The sequence below is a fragment of the Myotis daubentonii genome, chromosome 21 (assembly GCF_963259705.1).
Source record: "Myotis daubentonii chromosome 21, mMyoDau2.1, whole genome shotgun sequence".
NCBI lineage: Eukaryota > Metazoa > Chordata > Mammalia > Chiroptera > Vespertilionidae > Myotis > Myotis daubentonii.
The window spans coordinates 2620699-2644866 of record NC_081860.1 but is presented as its reverse complement, the minus strand read 5'-3'; the positions used below and the strand labels follow the sequence as shown (position 1 = coordinate 2644866).

Below are 24168 nucleotides of genomic sequence, written 5' to 3'. Positions count from 1 at the left end.
TTATGTTCTGTGCTTGCTATTCAGTGAGCTTCTTTGATCTGTGAGGTTTTTTTTTTGTTACTATATTTTGCTAAATTTGGAAATTTTCGAATCATTCTTTCTTCAGATGATTATATATATGTAAGTTCGGGTCTCTAGAGGAGGCTGAGGAGGAAGAGAAGTGAACCAAACCATAGGGTCAGGACCTCAGCAGGCAATTGACTACGGGGACACCCAGCTGGGCCATCCCTGCAGTGGCCAGCTCATGACCAGCTGCCTGAGGCTGGCTCTTTCCTAGGCCCGGGGGCTTTCATGCATCTGCTCTGTGATGCCCACCAGTGCAGTGCCCGTTGGGGCTGTGCGTAGCTTACAGGAAAGGCACGCCTGAGGAGTCAGAGCCTTGATCCCAGGCAGTATGGTTACATCCCGGCATTAGAATGTGGCCAGTTCTCTGCACCCTGAGTTGCCCCACTGTTGCATCCCCAGAGCGGTCATGGTGCCTTCTTCCATCACAGTCCCCTAAGATTACAGCGATGGAGGTGTGCTGTCAGGTTTGGGTGAACGGAAGACTCATGGGTAATAGCAGGTGCCGGGTGCTGGCTAGGAATGCGGTCGTGTGGGCTTGTATGACGCGCTCAGTCACAGCTTTGGAAGCCTTTCTTAGTTTCTCAGAGAGCTCCGTGGCGAGGAAATGCAGGTATTGTCCTGCAATGCAGTTTCCGTGGGAAACCTCGTCATTGGGGGTTTCAGAGGGGTTGCCTGGGAGAGCCTGCAGCAGAGAGACACCCTTCTCCAGTAACCTCTTTGCAGGTGGACTCATCGCCGGATTCCTGGGAACTGCTCAGTGGGTCCCTGCTGTTCCACAGAGTTCTCTGAGCAGCTGTCCATCTTCTGTGGGAAGAAAGGTATGTGCTTGTGCACTGTCACTGCCCAGCCCTGGGTGGGCGGGGGCACCCCAGCCCTGGATGTGTTCTCCCGCTGGGTTTGCAGAGGTCAGACAATCGTCCAGAATTCCCTTGTTTAACAAAGAAAGTTAAGTTCCCAGCAAAGCCCATGGTTAGAAACAGAGAGGATTGGGGAGAGGAGGAGGAGCTGAGCTGCCTCTTCCCCTACTGCCGGAAAGCACGGAGTCCGAGGGATGACCGCCAGCCCGCTCACCTGCCCTGGGATGCTGCTTCCAGAGAGACCATGAAGGCTGGGCTCTGCTCCTGTGTCCTGGTGGGACTGAAAAGCAGGAGACAGAGCCATGCTCTCACCTGGGCCTCGGGGCAGCAGTCTCCTGGTTCTTGGCAGAGACGGTGCCCCTGGGGTCTGACCACTCCTACGTGGTTGGAACTGTGTGTAGGAGCTGCCGGCGCAGGCGAGCCCCTGGGAGGCAGATACAATGGGAAAACCATTGACCTCGTTGCCCGGATGACAACGCAGTGTCCCGCCTGGCCGCTATGGGTGCTGCCATCTTTGTCGCAGAGTGATGGCTAATTTGCATATTCCCTCTTTATTAGATAGGATACTTACCAGAATAAGAGAATTAACTGTGTGTTTGGCACACTCAGAACAGTAAGGCTACTTTTTTCCCAACATGGATGTGGGTAACAGAGAAGCCTATTTCACCTGTGACGGTTTCTCAGTGTTATCCGTGTGTACAACCTCACCAAATTGTACACATTAGAAAAGTGCATTTCCTTGCTCATCAGTTATACATATACCTAAGTAAAGCCTTGCAATGTGGTTCCATATAAATCCTAGATATCCCTCTGTTGTTAGAAAATTAAGATCGCAACCTTATATAGATACAACCACCTCTCTCCTCATTTCTTGGGAGGAGCAGCTTAGCCTCAGTGGCAGCAAATATTGGTAAGCAGTGAAGACTATTGCTATCAGCCCAGTCGGTGAGACTCAGTGGTTGAGCATAGACCTATGAAGCAAGAAGTCAAGGTTCGATTACTGGTCAGGGCACATGCCCAAGTTGTGGGCTCGATCCCCAGAGTAGGCTGTGCAGAAGGCGGCCGATCAATGATTCTCTCTCATCATTGATATTTTGTTCTCTCTCTACTTTTCTCTCCAAAATCATAAAAGTATATATTAAAAAAAACACAAAAACCCACAAAAACTATTGCCATGAAATTCAACAAGAATGCTGACTGCTTACAAAAAACACATCCTGGGACAGATGGCAGGATTATTCTTCCTCTAGCTCTGACTTCTTGCCTGGTGAGCAACTACCTTATGTGAATATCCTAGAGGGGCCAGGGAATACACAATAGCATTAGATTATTTTATCTGCCAATGACTTCAGCTACATGAAACAGTTTTGGAGGTCCTGAGAATGTCTGTACATAAAGGTCACACAAGCCACAGGCCCTGGGACATTCGTGGCCTTATGTTCAGAAGAGGCCCTTTTCATCTAATTTACTGCAGGCTTTCCCACTTACTATGGAAACAGTGTTTCTGTCCTGATTGTGGTTCCACCTCCGAGTCTTACAATAATGACACCAGCCTATGAAATTTCACACTTCCTGGCACATGGCCCCTTTGCAGTACGTGGAGAGCAGATTCCCTAAACATAGCTGAAACTTATGTAATACATATTGTGAACAGAGAACATGATTCATATTGGTCACAGAAGCAGAGCGATCTTCGGAGTGATCTTTGCCCTCACCAATAATCGAGGCACTAGGCTGCAAAATAAATGCACAAAGTCATGTGGTCTTTATTTCAAGGCCATGGGCTGCAGTAAATAATAAGCCAATATTGGACAAAAAGTGACTTCCTGCCATTATGCTCTCCCTTCCAAACCACATAAACTTTGGGATAAACACAACATCTATTCATCTCTGCACGCTGACGGATCACATTTGTGTTTGCAAATCATCCGTGGCAGGGAATAAAACAAAAATTAAAGGTACAAATGTAAAAACACCTTTAAAAAAGATCATAAACCTGAGCAGAGGAGAGCAAAGGGTTTACAGGATGGTGAATACGAATCCCCCCAAATTTATCAAAGCATAATGTGATTTACCAATATGTCCCTGAAAAAGGTAGCACTTCTTAGCTGAGAACAGGTACTCTGGATGAATCCTGGGCCAGGTCCATTTTCTAGTCATAGGTAAATTAATGAGGATACTGCCAAGAGCTTGGAGGAACCATAATTACTTCAAGCAAAAGTGAGAACACAGACTACATTCCCCTGAGCACCCACGGATTGTGACCGATGCACACTCCTCAGGTGAGCCAGGTTTTAGAGGTGAAATCTCTTCAGTGAGAAACAGATGGTGACATCATTTGGGTAGTAGGTCTGGGCATGTTAGCAAGTACAACACAACTCCTTCAAGTCTCACGTGTACGTCAAATTTATGAGGAATCTAGCAGAGTGTATCCTCTCATAAAAGGGGTTTACATTCATGTAAAGGGTCCCATAGAGCTCCTTAAGTGCTCTTATAATAAGTGAAAATAAAACATTCCCTGTATATTTATGGCTTTTCTCCAGTGTGAACTCTGTGGTGTAGAGTGAGGTGAGACCTTTGACTGAAATGCTTACCACATTCACTACACACATATGGCTTTTCTCCAGTGTGAACTCTGTGGTGTATAGTGAGGTGAGACCTTTGACTAAAGGACTTCCCACAATCACTACACTCATATGGCTTTTCTCCAGTGTGAACTCTGTGGTGTATAGTGAGGTAAGACCTTCGACTGAAATGCTTTCCACATTCACTACACACATACGGCTTTTCTCCAGTGTGAATTCTGAGGTGTCTAGTCAAGTCAGACCTGTGACTGAAGGACTTCCCACAGTCACTACATTCATACTGCTTTTCTCTAATGTGAACTCTGTTGTGTTTAATGAGAGCAGTGCTTTCACTGAAGACCTTCCCACAATCAATACATTCGTAGGGCTTTTCAGTAGTGTGAACTCTCCCATGATGAAGGTGGTTAAATATTCGTCTAAACACTTTCCCACATTTATTATACTCATCAATCCTATCTCCAGAGCAGAGACCTTTCTGATAAGCAACTTTCTGTTTCTGGTTGACAGCTGTTTCACATTCAACACACTGGTGATGTCTTTTTCCACTGAGAAATTCCTGTGAAATCTCATTGCTACTGTGTGGCTCCTCAGTGTTAAGAGTGGCCTGGTGCTGGAGCAGCCCTGAGATGGCTGGGGAGTCTTCACCGACCTCCATATTGGCTGCAGGCACCCCAGATAAGTAGAAGCAGCAACTCGTCACAAGCGAGGCACTCTCCATATCTTCTTTCCAGGGCTTCTCTCCACTGGCATCCTTCTGTTGCTGGTGAGGGTTTGCACTGAAACACAAGTCTCTCACACAGGCATCACTTAAGAACACATTCTTCTCAAAGTAAACCACTTGTAACTCAGTCAGGTGCAAAATATCTTTTAACACTGAGAAGCACGGCTTACACAGATGGGTCCTCTGGGTGGGTGCGGCTGTCTTGGAAGCCCTGACCTGAGACTCTCCTACAGATACACTGTGCTCAGAATAGGCCTCCACATCATCCCTTTTATGCCAAGGACCTGAAACAGAGAAATTATGCGATGAATGTTAATTCTTGTGACAGGGGGAAGTCCCATTTTAAAAATGTGTTGCACATACTACACTGGTTTCAAGAAATTGGCTGAAAATGAAAGACCTATAGGATGGATTAATAAGAGGCCCCTGTGAATTTCTTGACCACTGAAGATCACAAAACAAGGGAGACTTCAACAGAAATAGAGCAAAAACATGGCAAGCACCACATGGAAGAAAAGTGGACTGTCCAGCTCATTCTGCTGCTAACAGCCTTCAGTTGACCTCTGCTGGTGACATCAGCAAGCTGTGCAGAAGGCTGGTTACATGTCATTCCCAGTGAAATTCAATAAACAAGTAGCTGGTGTTTGTGACAGCCAGTTGGCCTGGAGGTCAAATCCCCCTAGTATTAACTACAACAATCAAGGCTTAACTACAACAAGACTGCGCACAAAGGCCACTAGGGGGTGCACCAAGAAAGCATAAAAAATGCGGAGACAAAGAAACAGGACAAAACTGTCAATGGAGGATATTGAGTTCAGAACCACACTTTTAAGGTCTCTCAAGAACTGTCTAGAAGCCACCGATAAAGTTACTGAGATCCTCAAGAAATCTAATGAGACCCTCAATGTTATGATAAAGAACCAACTAGAAATTAAGCATACACGGACTGAAATAACGAATACTATACAGACTGCCAACAGCAGACCAGAGGAGCGCAAGAATCAAGGCAAAGATTTGAAATGCGAAGAAGCAAAAAACACCCAACCAGAAAAGCAAAATGAAAAAAGAATCCGAAAATACAAAGATAGTGTAAGGAGCCTCTGGGACAGCTTCAAGCGTACCAACATCAGAATTATAGGGGTGCCAGAAGATGAGAGAGAGCAAGATATTGAAAACCTATTTGAAGAAATAATGACAGAAAACTTCCCCTACCTGGTGAAAGAAATAGACTTCCAAGTCCAGGAAGCACAGAGAACCCCAAACAAAAGGAATCCAAAGAGGACCACACCAAGACACATTATAATTAAAATGCCAAGAGCAAAAGACAAAGAGAGAATCTTAAAAGCAGCAAGAGAAAGAAACTCAGTTACCTACAAGGAATACCCATATGACTGTCAGCTGATTTCTCAACAGAAACTTTGCAGGCCAGAAGGGAGTGGCAAGAAATATTCAAAGTGATGAATGCCAAGAACCTACAACCAAGATTACTTTACCCAGCAAAGCTATCATTCAGAATTGAAGGTCAGATAAAGAGCTTCACAGATAAGGAAAAGCTAAAGGAGTTCATCACCACCAAACCAGTATTATATGAAATGCTGAAAGGTATCCTTTAAGAAGAGGAAGAAGAAAAAGGTAAAGATACTAATTATGAACAACAAATATGCATCTATCAACAAGTGAATGTAAGAATCAAGTGAATAAAGAATGTGATGAACAGAATGAACTGGTGATTATAATAGAATCAGGGACATAGAAAGGGAAACGACTCACTATTCTTGGTGGAGAAAGGGGTGTGGGAGATGCGGGAAGAGACTGGACAAAAATTGTGCACCTAGGGATGAGGACAGTGGGGGGGTAAGGGCAGAGGGTGGGGTGTGAACTGGGTGGAGGGGAGCTATGGGGGGGAAAAAAGAGGAAAAATGTAATAATCCAAACAATAAAGATTTACTAAAATAAAAAAATAAAAATAAATAAATAAATAAATAAATAAATAAATAAATAAATAAATATAAATAAACAAGTAGCTGGTGTTTGAGGAGTGTTTAAGCACCTATGTGCTCCTTATAACACTTGCATAGGTCCATGTTGTAGAATACTGAAGAAAGAGATGTGCAGAGGAATAGGTGATGTAAAAAGGACACAAAGGAAAAGATAGCCTGACTAAGAAGTCACTGATGAAATGACAAGCACCAAAGTGTCAAGTGTGGAAAAGGAAAGGTAAAAATGAGGTGTGGCTATTGGAACCTGCACCTAACACCATTGTACAGGAGCAGGTTCCTGGTACAATCTGAACACCATCCTTATGTCATACCTCCCCCCAGTTGCCACTCAGCCAGGCCAGGCTTCCTCTAGGACCGTCCTGTATGTTCACTCTGGAGAAATCCAGGGTTCTCCCTGCTCCTCCTTCTCTAGAAATATGTACAAACTAAATATTCCAAGCATCAATGAAAGACAACAGAGGTGAGCAGCCATCACTTGCCCATAGCATTCGGTTTGCAATAGTATTCACAGAAGGTAATATTACAAACGACAATGGAAGGAGCGTCTTACAAGAACAGTCTCTGGTGCATGTACGTAAAGATGATACCTGGCACAGGCATTCACCAAGGTCCTTATCTACAGGAAAGGTGCAGAAGTGGAAGCCATGGATCTGGATATAGTCACCCTCCTGGGAGAGGAAGACCAGGAGGGACCCATTAAGCTGCCTGTAAGACTGCTGACACCCACACACTTCCTGCAGTTTCTGAGGCAACTGGTGGTAGGGAGGCTTATGTAGTCTATTGCTCAGGGCTCTCTGACAGCTCAGCACTGGCAGCCACAGCCCAGTAGATAAGACAGTGGGGGAAATGAGCAGAGCCCATGTTCTTGCCTTGAGAGAGAGAGAAATATGTCTGGAGAATAAATAAAGAGCGGGCATCACGTCAGGACACTTGGAGAGATGAGAATGTCTTACCTACAAATGATGCAAGTGCAAACACTTCCAGCATCACATCACAGTACAGATGTCTCTGAGCCTCATCAAGGATCTCCCACTCCTCCTGAGAGAAGGCAATGGCCAAGTCCTCAAAGTTCATATCCTGTCATAATGGAGACAGTACATTCCATGATAAGATTCTCTCTTGAGATTCCAAACTTGTCATATTCCTCACCTTGCACATCCATCTGCTCCCTCTACTCCCCACATCAGAGAAGATAGCAGGCCTTGGTCCCATCAAAGTCAATCTCTCCTTATATTCCTACTGATGCTGTGTCTTCCCACAACAATAAAGGCAGATGAGCAGATAGAACATACCTGTGCTCTGTGCCTCAAATGTGAGTCACACTGCCCCTTTTCAAAAATAGTGGGTATCAGGGACATAGGGTAGGAAGTGATGTTGCACATAAAGGGAATGTGATGGATTTGACACTGGTCCTGTCAAGCAATACCCATGTTGTCCTCCAAATCCAAATTGTCCCTCCAAGACACCATAAAACATGGTAATGCCCATTACACTTCTGGCTCCAATCCCAGTTTGCCAGGGCCATCACTTTGCATTACCTGCTGCCCATAGTTCTTTGATCCACACTTGTCTCACAGCTTCACTCCCACAGGCGTAACTTCACTGGTAACACAAATATGCCATGACAAGGACAGGTTATTTTCTAATCAGCGTCTTTTCCAAAATTCTAGTTCACCACCTCTGTAATATATTTCTCTCTCACCCTTCTTTCTTCTCCTTTCGCCATGTCGGTGGAGATTATCAAGTGCAGGTGACACTGATGTATGCTATCTCATTCCTACCATTTACTGAGTCAGCCCTCAACAAGAAATGGCAGCTGGACATATATATGGCACCTAAGCTCTGGACATGGCATGTAGCAGCACAACAACGCATCTTGTTAGAAATTAACCTAAAATTCCCCATATCGTATCATAAAGACACCATCAGAAATGGACTCCCTTAGCCAAAACCGGTTTGGCTCGGTGGATAGAGCGTCAGCCTGTGGACTGAAAGGTCCCGGGTTCGATTCCGGTCAAGGGCATGTGCCTCGGTTTCGGGCACATCCCCAGTGGGAGGTGTGCAGGAGGCAGCTGGTCGATGTTTCTCTCTCATCGATGTTTCTGACTCTCTATCCTTCTCCCTTCCTCTCTGTAAAAAAAAAAAAAAAAAAAAAAAGAAATAGACTCCCTTTTCATTCACTTGTATGTCAATGTTAGTGCCCTGTCTTCATGAATTCACACTCCCTCTCTAAGTGCAAATCACTCTTCCTACTACACCTTTCTCACACCTGAACTCGCAAAGCCACACCCCCCATAGTCATCTCCTGGGTTTTCTACTCAGTACTCAACATGTGTGTTCCAGAGAATGCTTGGCAAATTCAAAGAAGATCAAGGATTCCACCATCTCTGATAGTCCAGACATAGCAACTGTCTTGAACCTGCTATGAAGGCCTCCCTCCCTGACTGTTTATTCCTTCAGCCTCACCTACTGAGAACACATCACATCTCAGATGTCCATAGCCCACCTCCACTGGTGCTGCACCTGATGTCACTTCACCAGTCATAGGCTTCATCACTCAAGTCCCATCACCTATGGCCCTCTACCCTATGCCCAGTGAGTCTCACAGATGTCCACTCATGGCCCTACGCAAGTCAACCAAACTGACTGCAACAACTCAGGCAACACCAAAGGCACAAAAAGTTCCTGATGGATATTTTAGAAGCAAATATGCACCAGCCCTGTCTCAACTTGTTTGAATTACTCTTAAGCCTCCAATTACAAAAATGACCTAAAGTGCTTCCTGGTCCATAATTCCCCAGAAGCTTTTGAAGAAGTCTTCATCTTAAACTACCCCCTCAGAGTCAGAGATGCTCATGAACTGCTCTGAAATCTCAGACTCCAATAGGCCAAAAAGAAAAGTTTTTGTATCTCCAATGAATATTACTCTTCTACTATGATTTTTCGCCATCTCAGTTGATGGTGCTTCCATACCTCCAGCTGCTAAATCCAAAATTCACGACTTCTCTGACTTTTACCTTTCTCTCTCTCTTGTCCTCAAAATTAGAATATTTATGTGGCCACAACTAAAACAAGAATCCATAATGCAACTGCTTCTTCCACTTCCACAGCCATCATCATGGGCCAGTTCCCATTACACTCAGCAAGACTATCTTCCTAGTATTTCTACCACCTCCCTCACACCCATATTGTGCATCATGCTGCAGCCACAGAATCTAAGGAGACCTTGGTCAGATCCCCTGCCTCCACTGCTCCAAATATCCCATTGCTCCCATAACATGCACAACAGACAGCCAGGTTGTCACAAAGTTCCTCTACACCTGACTCCTGTCCCATTGTTACCTGTTCCCATTTTTTAAAAAAGAATACCTGCCAGTGCTGTAATCAGCTCCATCTTATCTCCAAGCCATTGCACATTCTGGTACCTATGCCTGGGAGGACCCACAACTTCTCATTCCACTGGGTGCCCCAAACAGGGACCACTTTATATAATACTGGACCTGGACTTAACAGTCTGGGCTTGGTGTCTGTTCAAGGTCCCAGGTCCAACGAAAGGACCGTCCCAGGAGATCACTATCTTAGGCTACAAGAATCAGAGGCCGTAAAGTTAAGTTCCACAAACCAGGACCCCTAAGTGATTCTGCATTTGCAGGAATCTATGGAAAAATCAATGTTTATTGAGAGCCTGTCAACCACCGCCAGGATACATGGACTCAGGCTACTCAGTAGCCTTACCCAGCCCTAGAGCCAGGCGACCTCAAGACACCTGCATTACCTCAGGGCTCAGTCCTCAGTGCACATTCTTGCCAGATGCATTACTTTTACAGGACTTCTCCTTCCTGTCCCTAACTGCTCTCCTCTCTCTTCCAGTCTGTTCTTCCTCTGAGCATTTTGGGTAAATGTTTAGAACCCTACCTCAGACCATATCCCTTGTTTTTGTCACTAACATGGATGGCCCCACTTTCCTGATCTTAATGTAACAAACATTCAAAACGGTAAAGAATTTTTGTCAGTTCATTTTAGCAAAACTGACGACAATTGGCCAAAAGCAGAATCTCAAATTATTGAGATAATGTCCAGGGAACGGTGGTTTTTCCCCTATTTTCTTACTTTGCAATCAAAGCAGGAGATGTGAGTGGGCTACATGAAATCCACTGGTGATAGATCAGGGAGGCAGGGGCAAGCAAAGTGAGGAAACCTCTGGGATTGGATAAAAAGTAAAATGATAGACCTATGCTGTTTTACATAGGTTTGTACAAGATAGTTAATAGTCACTAATTAATAGCATAACAATAATAATGAGTGAATTTGTGGTCTCCACCCTGGCCCATTGATTATTCCCTGAAGGGTCCAGAAAAAGGGGAAGTTACAAGTTACTCTGACATTCCATCCATATGTTATCGTTTTTGCTTGTTTGTCTTTGCTTCTGTATTTCTTCTCCTCACTTGTTCTCTTCTTCTACTAATAGCTTCATTAGTTTAAATCAGCACTCAGGCCTATCTACTCTCTATTCTCCTTTTCCAAAAATAGATAAATATATAGATAGACTAAAGAAGGGGAAAAGAATTTTATATATATTTGGATTTTCTTTTATATACATATTTAAATATATATATATATTCTTTTTTTGTATTTTGCTTTTTACTTTTCTTCTTATACACTCATTCTCTTTCTCCCTCCTCTATACTGAACCATGGCCATGTCCCCATTCCTTCAATTCCTTGACCTCACCTTCTAGAAATAAGCTCTGCCTCTTCAGATTCATCTGGGTGTTTGTTGTTTGTATTTTTTGGATTAGTTGTATTTTATTGTTTGCATTCTTCTCTGGGTGTTTGTTGTTTGCATTTTTTGGATTAGCAATTGGTTTTTTGGAGTTTTCTCCCCATATACATATATTTTCCCCCTTCTTTTTTCTTCACTTTCTTCACTCTTACATTTTTTCCTTTTCTCAATATCATTTTGCACTCTTTTCTCTCCCCTAAATCTCTTTTCTCTGGTGGTAACTATTTTTGGGGTTTATTGGAATTGTGAATACATTTGTGTATGGTGCCCTGTGTGTTGTGTCTTGTCGTGCTGTATTTTGTACCTTTAAGTAAATGCAGGAGAGAGAGAGAGCTACAAAACTCTCTCTCTGAGAGGAGAGAACATGGGGAGACAAAGAAACCGCCCCCATATGAAAGAAAAGGAGGAATCACTGGAAAAGGAAGTAAAAGAAATGGAGGCAAACAATTTATCAAAGAAAGAATTCAGAGCAATGGTCATAAGGACGCTGAATAGTATGGAAGACAAATTCAACAATATGTGTAAGAATCAAGAGGAAATGAAGAAGAACCAAGAAGAAATGAAGAATGGCATCGCTGCAATAAAGAACACAATAGAAAGCACAAACAATAGCCTAGAAGAAGCAAAGTACTGCATCAGTGAGCTAGAAGGTAAATTGGAAAAAATATCCAAGCAGAGCAGCAATTGGAAACAAAACTTAAAAAATAGAAGGAGAGCCAAAGGGAACTTTGAGACAACATGAAATGAAAAACATCCTCATAATAGTGGTGCCAGAAGGAGAGGAAACTGAGCAAAGAATAGAAAACCAGTTTGAAGAAATAATTACAAAAAACTTCCCTGATATTGAGAAGAAAAAACTCACACAAATCCAAGAAGCTCACAGCGTTCCAAACAGGATGAACTCCAAAAGACTGACACCAAGATACATTATAATTAAATTGGCAAGCACCAACAAAATAAGAATCTTAAAGGCTGCCAGAGAGAGACAGAAAGTTACCTACAAGGGATCTCCCACCAGACTACCAACTGATTTCTCAACATAAACACACAGAACCAGAAGGAAATAGAATGAAATATTCAAAGTCATGCAAAGCAAGGGTCTGAATCTAAGAATACTGTATCCAGCAAAGCTGTCAATCAAAGTTGAGGGTGAAATCAGGAGCTTCACAGACAATAAAGGACTAAGGGAGTTTATTACCACCAAACCAGTAATGCAAGAAATTTGCTAAAGGGTCTGCTGTAAAAAGAAGAAATAAGAAGGGAAGAAGGAACACAGGCATAAATAATAAAAATGGTGACAAACAAGTACCTATCAATAGTAACTTTAAATGTTAATGTATTAAATGCCCCAATCAAAAGACAAAGGGTAGCTTAATGGGTAAGAAAACATGACCCATATATCTGCTGTCAATAGGAGACCTACCTCAGAACAACGGATTCCAACAGACTGATGGTGACGGGATGGAAAACAGTTTTTCAGGCGAATTGAAATGAAATGAAAAAAAAAAAAAAAGCTGGGGTAGAAATACTTACATCTGACATATGAGACCTCAAAGTGAAGGCCATAACAAGAGATAAGAAAGGCCACTTCATAATCCTAAAGGGAGTAATTCAAGAAAAAGATATAACTCTGGTAAACATATATCACACAATACAGGAGCTCCCAAATATATTAAAAAAAAAAACTTCTGGAAGATATCAAGGGAGAGATTGACAGCAATACAGTCATAGTAGGGGACTTTAATACCTACTAACACCACTGGATAAATCCTCGAAACAAAAACATCAGCAAAGAAAGATCAATCCTAAATGACTCACTACATCAGATGGAATTAATTGACATAGCCATAGCCACAGCCCATAGCCACAGAATATACATTCTTCCCAAGTGCACATGGGTCATTTTCAAAGACAGACCACATATTGGGGCACAAATATCTTCAAAATCTAGAAGATAGAAATCATATCAACCATTTTCTCAGATCACAATGGCATAAAATTAGAAATCAACCACAATGAAAACAATGAAAATAAATCAAACATCTTGAGGCTAAATAGTATGCTATTAAACAATGATATTGCCGGGGTCCAGCTCCAGCGGTCCAGGGGTTCCCAAAGATGCGGACAGAGTCAGTGAAGAATGAAGGACATGGAGACAGAGTTCAGATGATCAGCATAGCCAGGTTCTCTCTTTATTCTTCTGTTACATCTGTATTTATACCATTTGATCCTATAAGCATGCCTCTATAGTTACATCATCATATGTTTTGGGTCCTCCTTTTACTTCTACAGTTGCTTGTTTTACGTTTATAGTTTCTTATCTGACCTTTGATAAAACCTTATCTCTATCTAGCTCTGTTGATTTTAATCTTGTCTAGGTTAGTCTCTGTGTTCCATTATAAAGGCTAGTTTGTTTTCTCTATTCCAAGGTCATTATCCTATTGCTATAAGGAGATTTTCCTATTCTATGGCCTAAGTAAGGATTATGTAGCTTAATCGTGATTGTTTGTCGTTAAGGTGATTAACTACCCACCTGGCACTTAGTTAAGGGGTTTTACTGATTTATTCCCTTCCCTAGCCCCTTTAATCCCTAAGTCCAGGGAAACAACCTTTCTTGGGGAGGTGGCTCTGGTTATAACACCTAGCGCTAAAAAAGGGGGTGCAAACATATTAAGAACAGTATGCCATATACGCCAAGTCCCTTGAAACGTATGCTGTGCAGATGTTTCTTCCCTGCAGCCACTGTGTCAAGCAGCAAGGATGGATCGGCTTGTGGCATGATTGGGTTACTAAAGACATCAAGGAAGAAATAAAATGCATCATGGGAACAAACAACAATGAAAACACAACAATCCAAAAGCTATGGGACACAGTGAAAACAGTCTTGAGATGGAAGTACATAGTTCTACAGGCGTACCTCAAAAAACAACAACAACAAAAAACAAAAAAAAAGGTAATAAATTATCTAACCCTACAACTCAAAAAGTTAGAAAGAGAACAACATAATAAGCCCAGTGTAAGCCAAAGGGGGAAAATACTAAAGATCAGAACAGAAATAAATGACATAGAGACCAAAAAAAAAAAAAAACAATACAAAAGATCAATGAAACCAAGAGCTGGCTCTTTAAAAGGATAAACAAGATTGATGAACCTGTAGCCAGGCTCACCAGGAAACAAAGAAAGGGGACCAAAATAAACAAAATCAGAAATGAAAGAGGTGAAGTAACTGACCCTACACATATACAAAGGATTCTAAAAAAATACTACAAATAACTCTACTCAAACAAACTGGACAACCTCAACAAAAATGGACATATTCCTAGAAAAATACAAGCTTCCAAAAATCAGGAGGAATCAAAAAACCTGAATAGGCTGACAACTACTGATGAAATTGAAACAGTAATCAAAAAGCTTCCAGCGAGCAAAAGCCCTGGACCAGATGGCTTCACAGGGGAGTTTTATCAAACACTCAAAGAATAACTAAAACCAATCCTTCTCAGACAATTCCAAAAAATTCAAGAGGGTGGCACACTTCGAAGCTCTTTCCATGAAGCCAGCATTATCCTAATTACAAAACCAGATAAAGACACCACAAAAAAAGAGAACTACAGGCCAATATCCTTGATGAACATGGATGCTAAAATCCTTAACAAAATTCTGGCAAATCGGATTCAGCATACATTAGAAAGATCATACACCATGACCAAGTGGGATTTATTCCGGGGATGCAAGGATAGTACAATATCTGCAAATCAATAAATGTGATATATCACATAAAGAAATTGAGAGACAAAAATCACATAATCATATCAATCGATTCAGATAAAGCATTTGACAAAATCCAACACCCTTTCTTGATAAAAACTCTTAGCAAAATGGGAATAGAGGGATCATACCTCAACATAATAAAAGCCTTATATGAAAAACCGACAGCCAACATCATACTCAATGGGCAAAAATTAAACTCACTCCCCCTAAGAACAGGAACAAGACAGGGATGCCCACTTTCACCACTCCTGTTCAACATAGTACTGGAAGTGCTAGCCATAGCGATCAGACAAGAAGAAGAAACAAAGGCATCCAAACTGGAAAAGAAGTAAAACTGTCCTTATTCATAGTTGACATGATAGTATACATAGATAACCCCAAAGACTCCATCAAAAAACTACTAGACCTAATGAATGAATTTGGCAATGTAGCAGGATACAAAATTAACACCATAAAACTATGGCCTTTTTATACACCAATAATGAACTCCCAGAAAGAGAAACAAACAAAACAATCCCATTTAACATTGCACCAACAAAATTAAGATACCTTGGAATAAACTTAACTAAGGATGTAAAAGATCCTCACTCGAAAAACTATAGGACATTTAAAAAAGAGACCAATGGAAGAATATACCATGTTCATGGATTGGTAGAATCAACAACATTAAAATGTCCACACTACCTAAAGCAATCTATAGATTCAATGCAATCCCCATTAAAATACCAAGGGCATATTTCAAAGATCTAGAACAAAGTCTCCAAAACTTCATCTGGAATAATAAAAAGACCCCAAATAGCCACAGCAATGCTGAAAAAGAAGAACAAAGTTGGAGGGATCACAATACCAGATATCAAGCTATATTACCAAGCCACGGTTCTCAAAACTGCTGGTACTGGCAAAAACACAGACATATAGACCAATGGAACAGAACAGAGAACCCAGAAATTGACCCAAGCCATTATGCTCAATTAATATTTGACAAAGGAGGCAAGAGCATACAATGGAGTCAATAAATGGTGCTGGGAAATTTGGTCTGATACATGCAAAAAAATTGAAACTAGATCACCAACTTACACCATACACAAAAGCAAACTGGAAATGGCTAAAGGACTTAAATGTAAGATGTGAAACCATAAAAATCCTACAGGACTCCAAAGGCAGCAAAATAGCAGACATATGTCATAGCAGTATCTTTACAGACACAGCTCCTAGGGCAAGGGAAACTAAGGAGAAAAAAAACACACAAATGGGACTACATAAAAATAAATAGTTTCTGCACAGCAAAAGAAACCACCAAAAAACCACAAGAAAGCCATTGCATGGGAGAACATATTTGCCAATGATATTTCCAACAAGGTTTTAATCTCCAAAATTTGCAGAAAACTCATACAACTTAACAAAAGGAAGATAAATGATCCAATCAAAAAATGGGCAAAGGACCTAACTAGACACTTTTTGAAAGAGGACATACAGAAGGCCAAAAGACATATGAAAACATGCTCAAAGTCACTAATCAGTCAAGAGTTGCAAGTCAAAACAACGATACCATCTCACACCTGTCAGACGGGCTATCATCAACAAATCAACAACAACAAGTGCTGGAGAGGATGTGGAGAAAAAGGAACCCTCGTGCATGGCTGGTGGGCGCGCAGACTGGTGCAGCCACTGTGGAAGACAGTATGGAGTTTCCTCAAAAAGTTAAAAATGGAACTCCCATTTGACCCAATAATCCCACTTCAGGGACTATATCCAAAGAAACCAGAAACACCAATCAGAAAGGATATACACACCCCTATGTTTATAGAAGCATGATTTACAATAGCTAAGATTTGGAAACAACCTAAGTGCCCATCAGCAGATGAGTGGATTAAAAAACTATGGTACATCTACACAATGGAATACTACGCTACTATAAAAAAGGAACTTTTACCATTTGCAAAAGCATGGATGGACCTGGAGAGCATTATGCTAAGCAAAATAAGCCAGTCGGAGAAAGATAAATATTACATATTCTCACTCATATGTGGGATATAATGATCAACACAATTTGATGAACAAAAATAGATCCGGAGACAAATGGCACGGGAGGTGGGGAAGGGGAGTTATAGAGCAAGCAAAGGACTTGTATGCATGCATATTAGCATAACCAATGGACAGACACAGGAGGTGATGGGGGCTTGCCCAGGGTGAGAATGCCTGGCGAGGGGTTCAATCAGGGAAAAAGGAGACATATGGAAAACTTTAGAAAATAATAATAATAAAATAACTGAATGCAATATTCCCAACAAATTTATTTATTATACCCCTAAACTGGAAATAACAAAAACCATAGACAGATCAATAGATAAAGAGTTTATACACAGAACACAACACTTCTCAGCAATAAAAAATAATAAACATGTCACATAAGCATTAGTGTTCAATCTCAAATAACTGCGCAGCATGAAACAGACCAATATTTGTTAAAGAATACACACCTTATAGTGCTTACAATATTATGAAAAATATGAACTAATCTTGTAAAGGAAGGAAAATCAATGAATGCACTTAGGGCTGGGGAAGGCAGAAGACAGATTATAAAAGGCAGGAGGTAAGTATAGGGTGTGGTAAAGTAGCTTTAGAGTTGTATGGAAATTAATTAAATAATAAATGAATGATAATACAAGTATACACTCTTCCTGACCACTGTACTTCCATTTGTTGGGCACCATCCCTTGTTCTGAAAGGTCACTGATTCCATTCTAGGACAGGGAACATACTTGCCTGGATGCTATGTACAGGAGGCAGCCATTTGAGGTTTCTCATATAACCATTTCTCTCTCTCTCTCCTACCCCCCCCCCCCCGCACCCTTCCTCTCTTTTTAAAATGTCAATGAATATATTTTTTAAATACATAAAATACTTATTTAAAATAGAGAATAAGCTCTTTGTTTTACATACTCAATCTGTAAGCCTCCTTTTGGCCTAACCTATGTATGGGTGAGAGATACATTTATTTCACAAGTGAATGTTTTACAGTTTAATCCATTTTTCCTAGCTCAACAAATAGTACACATGACAGTTATAATTATACCTAAATAAAGCCTTAAAAAGTGCTTCCAAATGAAGACTTAGATATCTCTGTCTTGTTAGAAAATTAAAATAGCAACCCTATATGGGCTTTACCTCTCTCTCCTAGTTTCCTGGGAGGACCAGCCTTGCCTCATTGGCAGAAAATATTGGCAAGCAGTGAAGACTGTTGCTATCAGAATCGGCATGAATGTTGACTAGTTCCAAAAGACACATCCTAGGACTGAATACAGGATTATCCTTCCTCTAGCTTTGAGATCTTGCCTGATAAGGAAACCTTTAGGTGAATGCCTGAGATAGGCCAGAGGAATCCAAAAAACAGTTAGATTATTTTTCTGCCAATGACTTCATCCATCACGGTGCAGATGCTCAAGACAGGAGCTGCCCCCTAGTGGTCAATGCGCTCCCACAGGAGGAGAGCTGCTCAGCCAGAAGCCAGGCTTACCACTGGCGAGTGCAGTGGCGGTTGGCAGGAGCCTCTCCTCTAGCTTTCAGTTCCTGCCTGTTGTGATAACCTTGAGGTGAACACCATAGAGGGGCCCAGGGAATTCCCAAACCATAATTCTTTCCGCAACCAATCACTTCAGCTACAAAAAGAACAATCAAGCTTTACGACTGGGTCATTTGTGAATAATGTTGAGCAGAGGCAATTGTCATCCAATATACTGCTGTCTCTTACATTCATTATGAAAAGAGTGTTTGTCCCAATATTAGTTGCACTTCAGCGTTATAACAACTGAAATCAGCCTGTGAGATTTCACACAACATGGCACAGGGCTCCTTTGCAGTATGTAAGACATACTATGAGCAGAGAATATAATTCATATTGTTCACAGAAGCACGACAAAGAACTCTTCTTCTGGGTGATCATTGACTTCACCAATAAAACAGGCACCAGGCTAAAAAATTAGAACCAAAAAGTCATGCAGATTTTCCTTAAAGGGCTTGGTCAGCAATAAAAAACAAACCAAGACTGGACAAAGAGTGATATTTTGCCATTATTATATGCCTTCCAAAGCACAGAAAGTTTGGGACCCCACCATATCTGTTCCCCTCTCCATGCTGACAGATCACAACTATCCTTTCAAATCATCCCAGGCAGTGAATATAACCAACCAAATTAAGGGCAAAAAAGCAACAAACCCTTTACTAAAGGAACATAAACCAGAACAGAGGACAGCAAGCAGTAGGTAGGTTGGTGAATTAGAACCTAAAACAACTCCTCAGAGGATAACGTGAGAACAATGACAGAAGCACAAAAAAGGACCCCTCTTCTGGGGGACCACTGACCTCACCATTAGAGGCACCACACTACAAATTGGAACCACAAAGTTATGCAAACTTTCTTTCATTGCCTTGGTCAGTGGTATAAAATAAGCCATTATTGGACAAAGAGTGATTTTTCTGACATTACTATAGCTTTCCAAAGCACAGAGTTCTGGACCCCACCATATCTGTTCATCTTGCCATGATGATAGATCACAACTTTTGTATCAAATACCCCAGAGAGTGAAATTAAAAAAAAAAAAGCTATGAAAGAAAAAACATCTTGGCAATTTTCAGGTTGGTGAATTAGAAAGTAAAACAATTCACAAAAGCATAATGTGAGACCCACAATGTCCCTGAGAGTGGTAGCACTCCTTAGCTGAGGATGGGTGCCCTGGACAAACCCTGGGTCAGATGCATTCCCTAGTCAGAAAGGAAGGAAGATCCTGTAAAGAGCTTGAAGTAATCATAATTTCCTCAAGCACAAAGGAGAACACAGCATACATTTCCCCTGAGCACACAGAGTTTGTGACTGATGCACACTCTTCAGGGTGAGCCAGGTGTTGGAGGTGAAATATCTTCAGCTACAAATGCTTGCTGTGACATGAATCGGTTAGTAGGTCCGGGCATGTTAGCAAATACAATGCAGCTCCTTCAAGCCTCACTTATACCTGAAACTTATGAGGAATATATCAGAGTGCATGTTCCATTAAAAAATGTTTAAATTCAGGAAAATAAGTCCCAAAGAGTCACCTTCAGTGTTGTTATACTAAGTGAGAACAGTAAAATATTCCCTGCACATTTAACAATTCTCTCCAGTCTGCACTCTCAGGTGTCTAATAAGGCTAGATTTTTGGCTAAAAGACTTCCCACATTCAATACACTCATATGGCTTCTCTCCAGTGTGAACTCTGCGGTGTACAGTGAGGTGAGCTGTTAGATGAAAGGACATCCCATTCTCTATACTCATACGGCTTTTCTCCAGTGTGAACTTTGTTGTTGTTTGAGGGTAGACTTATAACTGAAGGACTTGCCACAATCACAGCACTCATTTCGCTTGTGGCCACTGCAAACTCTCAGGTGTTTAATAAGGTGAGATTTTTGGCTAAATGTCTTCCCACAATCAGTACACTCATATGGCTTCTCTCCAGTGTGAACTCTGAGGTGTAAAGTGAGCTGAGCCCTTCGAAGACAGGACATCCCACATTCTCTACACTTATAGGGCTTTTCTCCAGTGTGAATCCTCTGGTGTTGTTTGAGAGTACACTCATCCCTGAAGGACTTTCCACAATCAGACCACTCATGGCTTTTTGCCACTGTGAACACTCAGGTGTCTAATAAGTTTAGACTTATGCCTAAAAGACTTCCCATATTCCGTACATTCATATGGCTTCTCTACAGTGTGAACTCTGAGGTGTGCAGTGAGGTTAGACCAGGGGTGGGCAAACTTTTTGACTCGAGGGCCACAATGGGTTCTTAAACTGGACCGGAGGGCCGGAACAAAAGCATGGATGGAGTGTTTGGGTGAACTAATATAAATTCAAAGTAAACATCATTACATAAAAGGGTATGGTCTTTTTTTTTTTTTTAGTTTTATTCATTTCAAACGGGCCAGATCCGGCCCGCGGGCTGTAGTTTGCCCACGGCTGGGTTAGACCTTTGAGGAAAGGACATCCCACATTCTCTACACTCATATGGCTTTTCTGCAGTGTGAACTCTCTTGTGTTGAATCAGGTTAAAGATTCATCTAAATACTTTCCTACATTTGTTACACTCATAAACCAGTTCTCCAGAACACACACCCTGACACTGAACAACTTTCAGGTTGTGGCTGGCAGCATTTTCACATTCACCCCACTGGTGATGACTTTTTCCATCAAGAAATTCCTGTGAAATCTCACTGCCATAGGGGAGCTCCTCAGTGCTGAGAGTGGCCTGGTGCTGGGGAAGCTCTGAGTTGTAATGCAAGTCTTCCCCAACCTCCCTGCTGGCTGAAGGCACTGAAGGTAAGTAGAAGCTGCACTTTCTCAAAAAGGAAGCCCTTTCTATAGCTTGTTTCCAGGGCCCCTGTCCACATTCATTCCTCTGTTGCTATTGAGGGTTTGCACTGAAACAGAAGTCTCCAACACATGCGTCCCTACAGAAGGCTTTCTGCTCAAAGTCTGCTGCATGTGACCCAGTCAGGTGCAAAATACCTTTTAACACAGAGAAACACCGCTTACACAGAGGGATCTTCTGTGTGCTTGGAGGTGCCTTAGAAGCCCTGACCTGCGACTCTTCTTTAATAGATACACTCTGATCAGAACAGGCCTCATCACCATTGATTTTATGCCAACAACCTAAAAAGTGAAAAAGGGTAAAGAGCCCTGACCAGTTTGGCTCAGTGGATAGAGCGCCAGCCTGCGGACTGAAGGGTCCCAGGTTCGATTCCGGCCAAGGGCATGTACCTCAGTTGCGGGCACATCCCCAACAGGGGCTGTGCAGGAGGCAGCTGATCCATGTTTCTCTCTCATCAATGTTTCTAATTCTCTATCCCTCTCCCTTCCTCTCTATAAAAAAATCAATAAAATATATTTTAAAAAAAGAAAGAAAGAAAAAGGGTAAGGAAATGAATGTTGAATGTGGTGGCAGAAGGAAGTCCCATTACAAAAGTGTGTTACACATCACACGTTGGTTCCATGCAATTGTCTAAAAATAAGAGATGTGCAGGAAGGATTAATAAGAGGCTCTTGTGACTTTCTGGGCTAATGAAATCACAACACAGGGAGGCCTCACCAGAAATATGACAAAAATATGGCAAGGACCACATGGATGAGAATATGGATCTCCAGCTAATACTTCAACTAACAGCATTCAGCATGGCTTGTCTGCTGGGGACTGGGGCAAGCTATGTAAAAGGTTGGTTCCATTTTACTCCAAGAAAAATTCAATAAAGGAGTATCTGGTTTCGAGGACTACTTAGCACATATGTGCACCTCATAACACATGTGCAAGTCAATGTTGCAGAATACTGCAGAGGCACCAGTGCGGAGGAACAGGTGATGAAGAGGTGAGCAGTCAGCACTGGGCCAGAGCAACACAGCTTGCTATAGTATTCAGGGAAGAGAATATAACAAACAATTGATGGAAGGTCTTACAAGAACAGCCCATGGTTCATGTAAGTAAAGACCATAACTTGGCACAGGTCACCATAAAGAACCTTTACCTAGACAAAGAGTGCAGAAGTTGAAGCCATGAGTGTGGACACTGTCAGCCTCCCATGAAGAGAAAGTGCAAGCTGGGAACCGTTAAGCTCACTGCAAGACTCCTAACTTTCTGTTTCCTATACTTTTTGAGGTAACGGGTGTTAGGGATGTTCCTCGGGTCCTTTGCTCAGGACTCTCCATCCAGCTCATCCATGGAAGCCACAGCACTTTTAACATGACAGTGGGGAAAATCCGCAGAGGCCATGTTCTCGCTGTGGGAGAGAGAAAGCTATGGATGAGGAATAAAGGAAGAGAGGGCATCACCTCAGGACACTGGGAGAACATCAAGGTCTTACCTACAGATGACACAAGTGCAAACACTTCCACCATCACACTACAGTACAGAAGTCTCTGAGCCTCATCAAGGAGTCCCCACTCCTCCTGAGAGAAGACAATGGCCAAGTCTTCAAAGTTCATATACTGTCATAATGGGGTCAGTACAGCCCAAGATGGGATTCACTCCCATGATTGTATGTCTGTCATACTCCCCACCCTCCACATCCACTCCACACATCAGAGAAAATACCAGGCCTTCATCCCATGAAAGCCACTGTCTTCTTATATTCCTACTGACATTTTGTCTTCCCTCCATAATAAAGGCATTTGAACAGATAAAAGATACCTGAGCTCTGGACCTCCTGTGTATACCACACTGACTTTTATCAACAGAGTGGGTGTCAAAAACCATAGGTTAGAGAGAGATCCAGGCTATAAAGATAGTGTGAGTGATTTGATACTGGTCTTGTCAGACAATACCCTCAGATTGTTTCTCAAAGGCACCAAATACATGGCATCACACTTCACCCTCTTGACCCCAACCGCAAGGTGCTGAGGCCATGGCTTTGCACTGCCTGTTGCACAGAGTTCTTTGAACAACACTTCTCTCACACAGCTTCACTCCCAGAAGGACAACTGCAAAGGTAATGCAAATTTGCTGTGGTGAGGACGAATTGTTTCCTAATCACCTTTTTTTCCAAAATTATACTTCACCATCTCCATAATCTCTTATCCCTTACCCATGCCAGTGGAGATTTGAAGCCTGTGTAACACTGATGTTTGCTATCTCACTCCTATTAACCAGGGTGTCATCCCCAACAACAAAAGGCAGGTGGTTAGTGAAATTGCACCTAAGCTCTGTACCTCAAATATAGTGCCAAAACACCCCTTTTTACAGGCAATTACCCTAAAATTCACCTTATTGGATCATCCACACACCACCAGAAATGGGCTCTCTCGTCATTCACTCTTATGTCAGCATAAGACATCAATTCCAATTCTCTCTTCAAGTACCCAGCACTCTTTACCACAACAGGCTCACAACTGCACTCCCTCAGCCCAGCCCCCATAGTCCTCTCCTTGGCCTCTGAGTTATTACTTATCAAGTGTTGTCCAGAGAATGCTTGCCAACATCTCTTCCTTAACTGCCACTCAAGTCCCAGTGCCAGTGGCCCTCTGCATCATGCCCAGTGAGTCTCACAAATGACCACTCAAGCCTCTAAGCTAATCCATAAGATTGACTGCAACTTCCCACAGCCAGGCCACACCAGGGTTACAAAAAATCCCGGTGAGTGTTTAGAGGAGTTAATATGTACCAGCCCTAGTCTCATCTTGTTTGAATAATTCTTTAGCCTCCAGTTAATCTCAGGTCCATTCATCATTTAAAGGCCTTGACCACTACAAAATGATTACCTCTCCCCAAACTCTACATGACAACTTCTCTCCCTCTGCTGTGCTGTGACACCCACCTCCTACAGTGGCCCCAGCAGGAAAGCCAGTCCTCAGCCTCACACTGTCCCTTCTGAGCTA

The 24168-nt window shown here is 42.2% G+C and overlaps 1 protein-coding gene across 1 annotated transcript in view; it reads right to left on the bottom strand.

Annotated features, from left to right (window-relative positions):
- Positions 1-2176: 2176 nt before the first annotated feature.
- LOC132222902 (zinc finger protein 772-like) overlaps positions 2177-24168 on the bottom strand; it is a 45095-nt gene continuing 23103 nt past the window's right edge. Inside the window, exon 2 of the mRNA XM_059678258.1 lies at positions 2177-4513. Coding sequence (XP_059534241.1) covers positions 3450-4513 — 1064 coding nt within the window. The 3' untranslated portion in view covers positions 2177-3449. The remainder of the gene's footprint in view (positions 4514-24168) is intronic.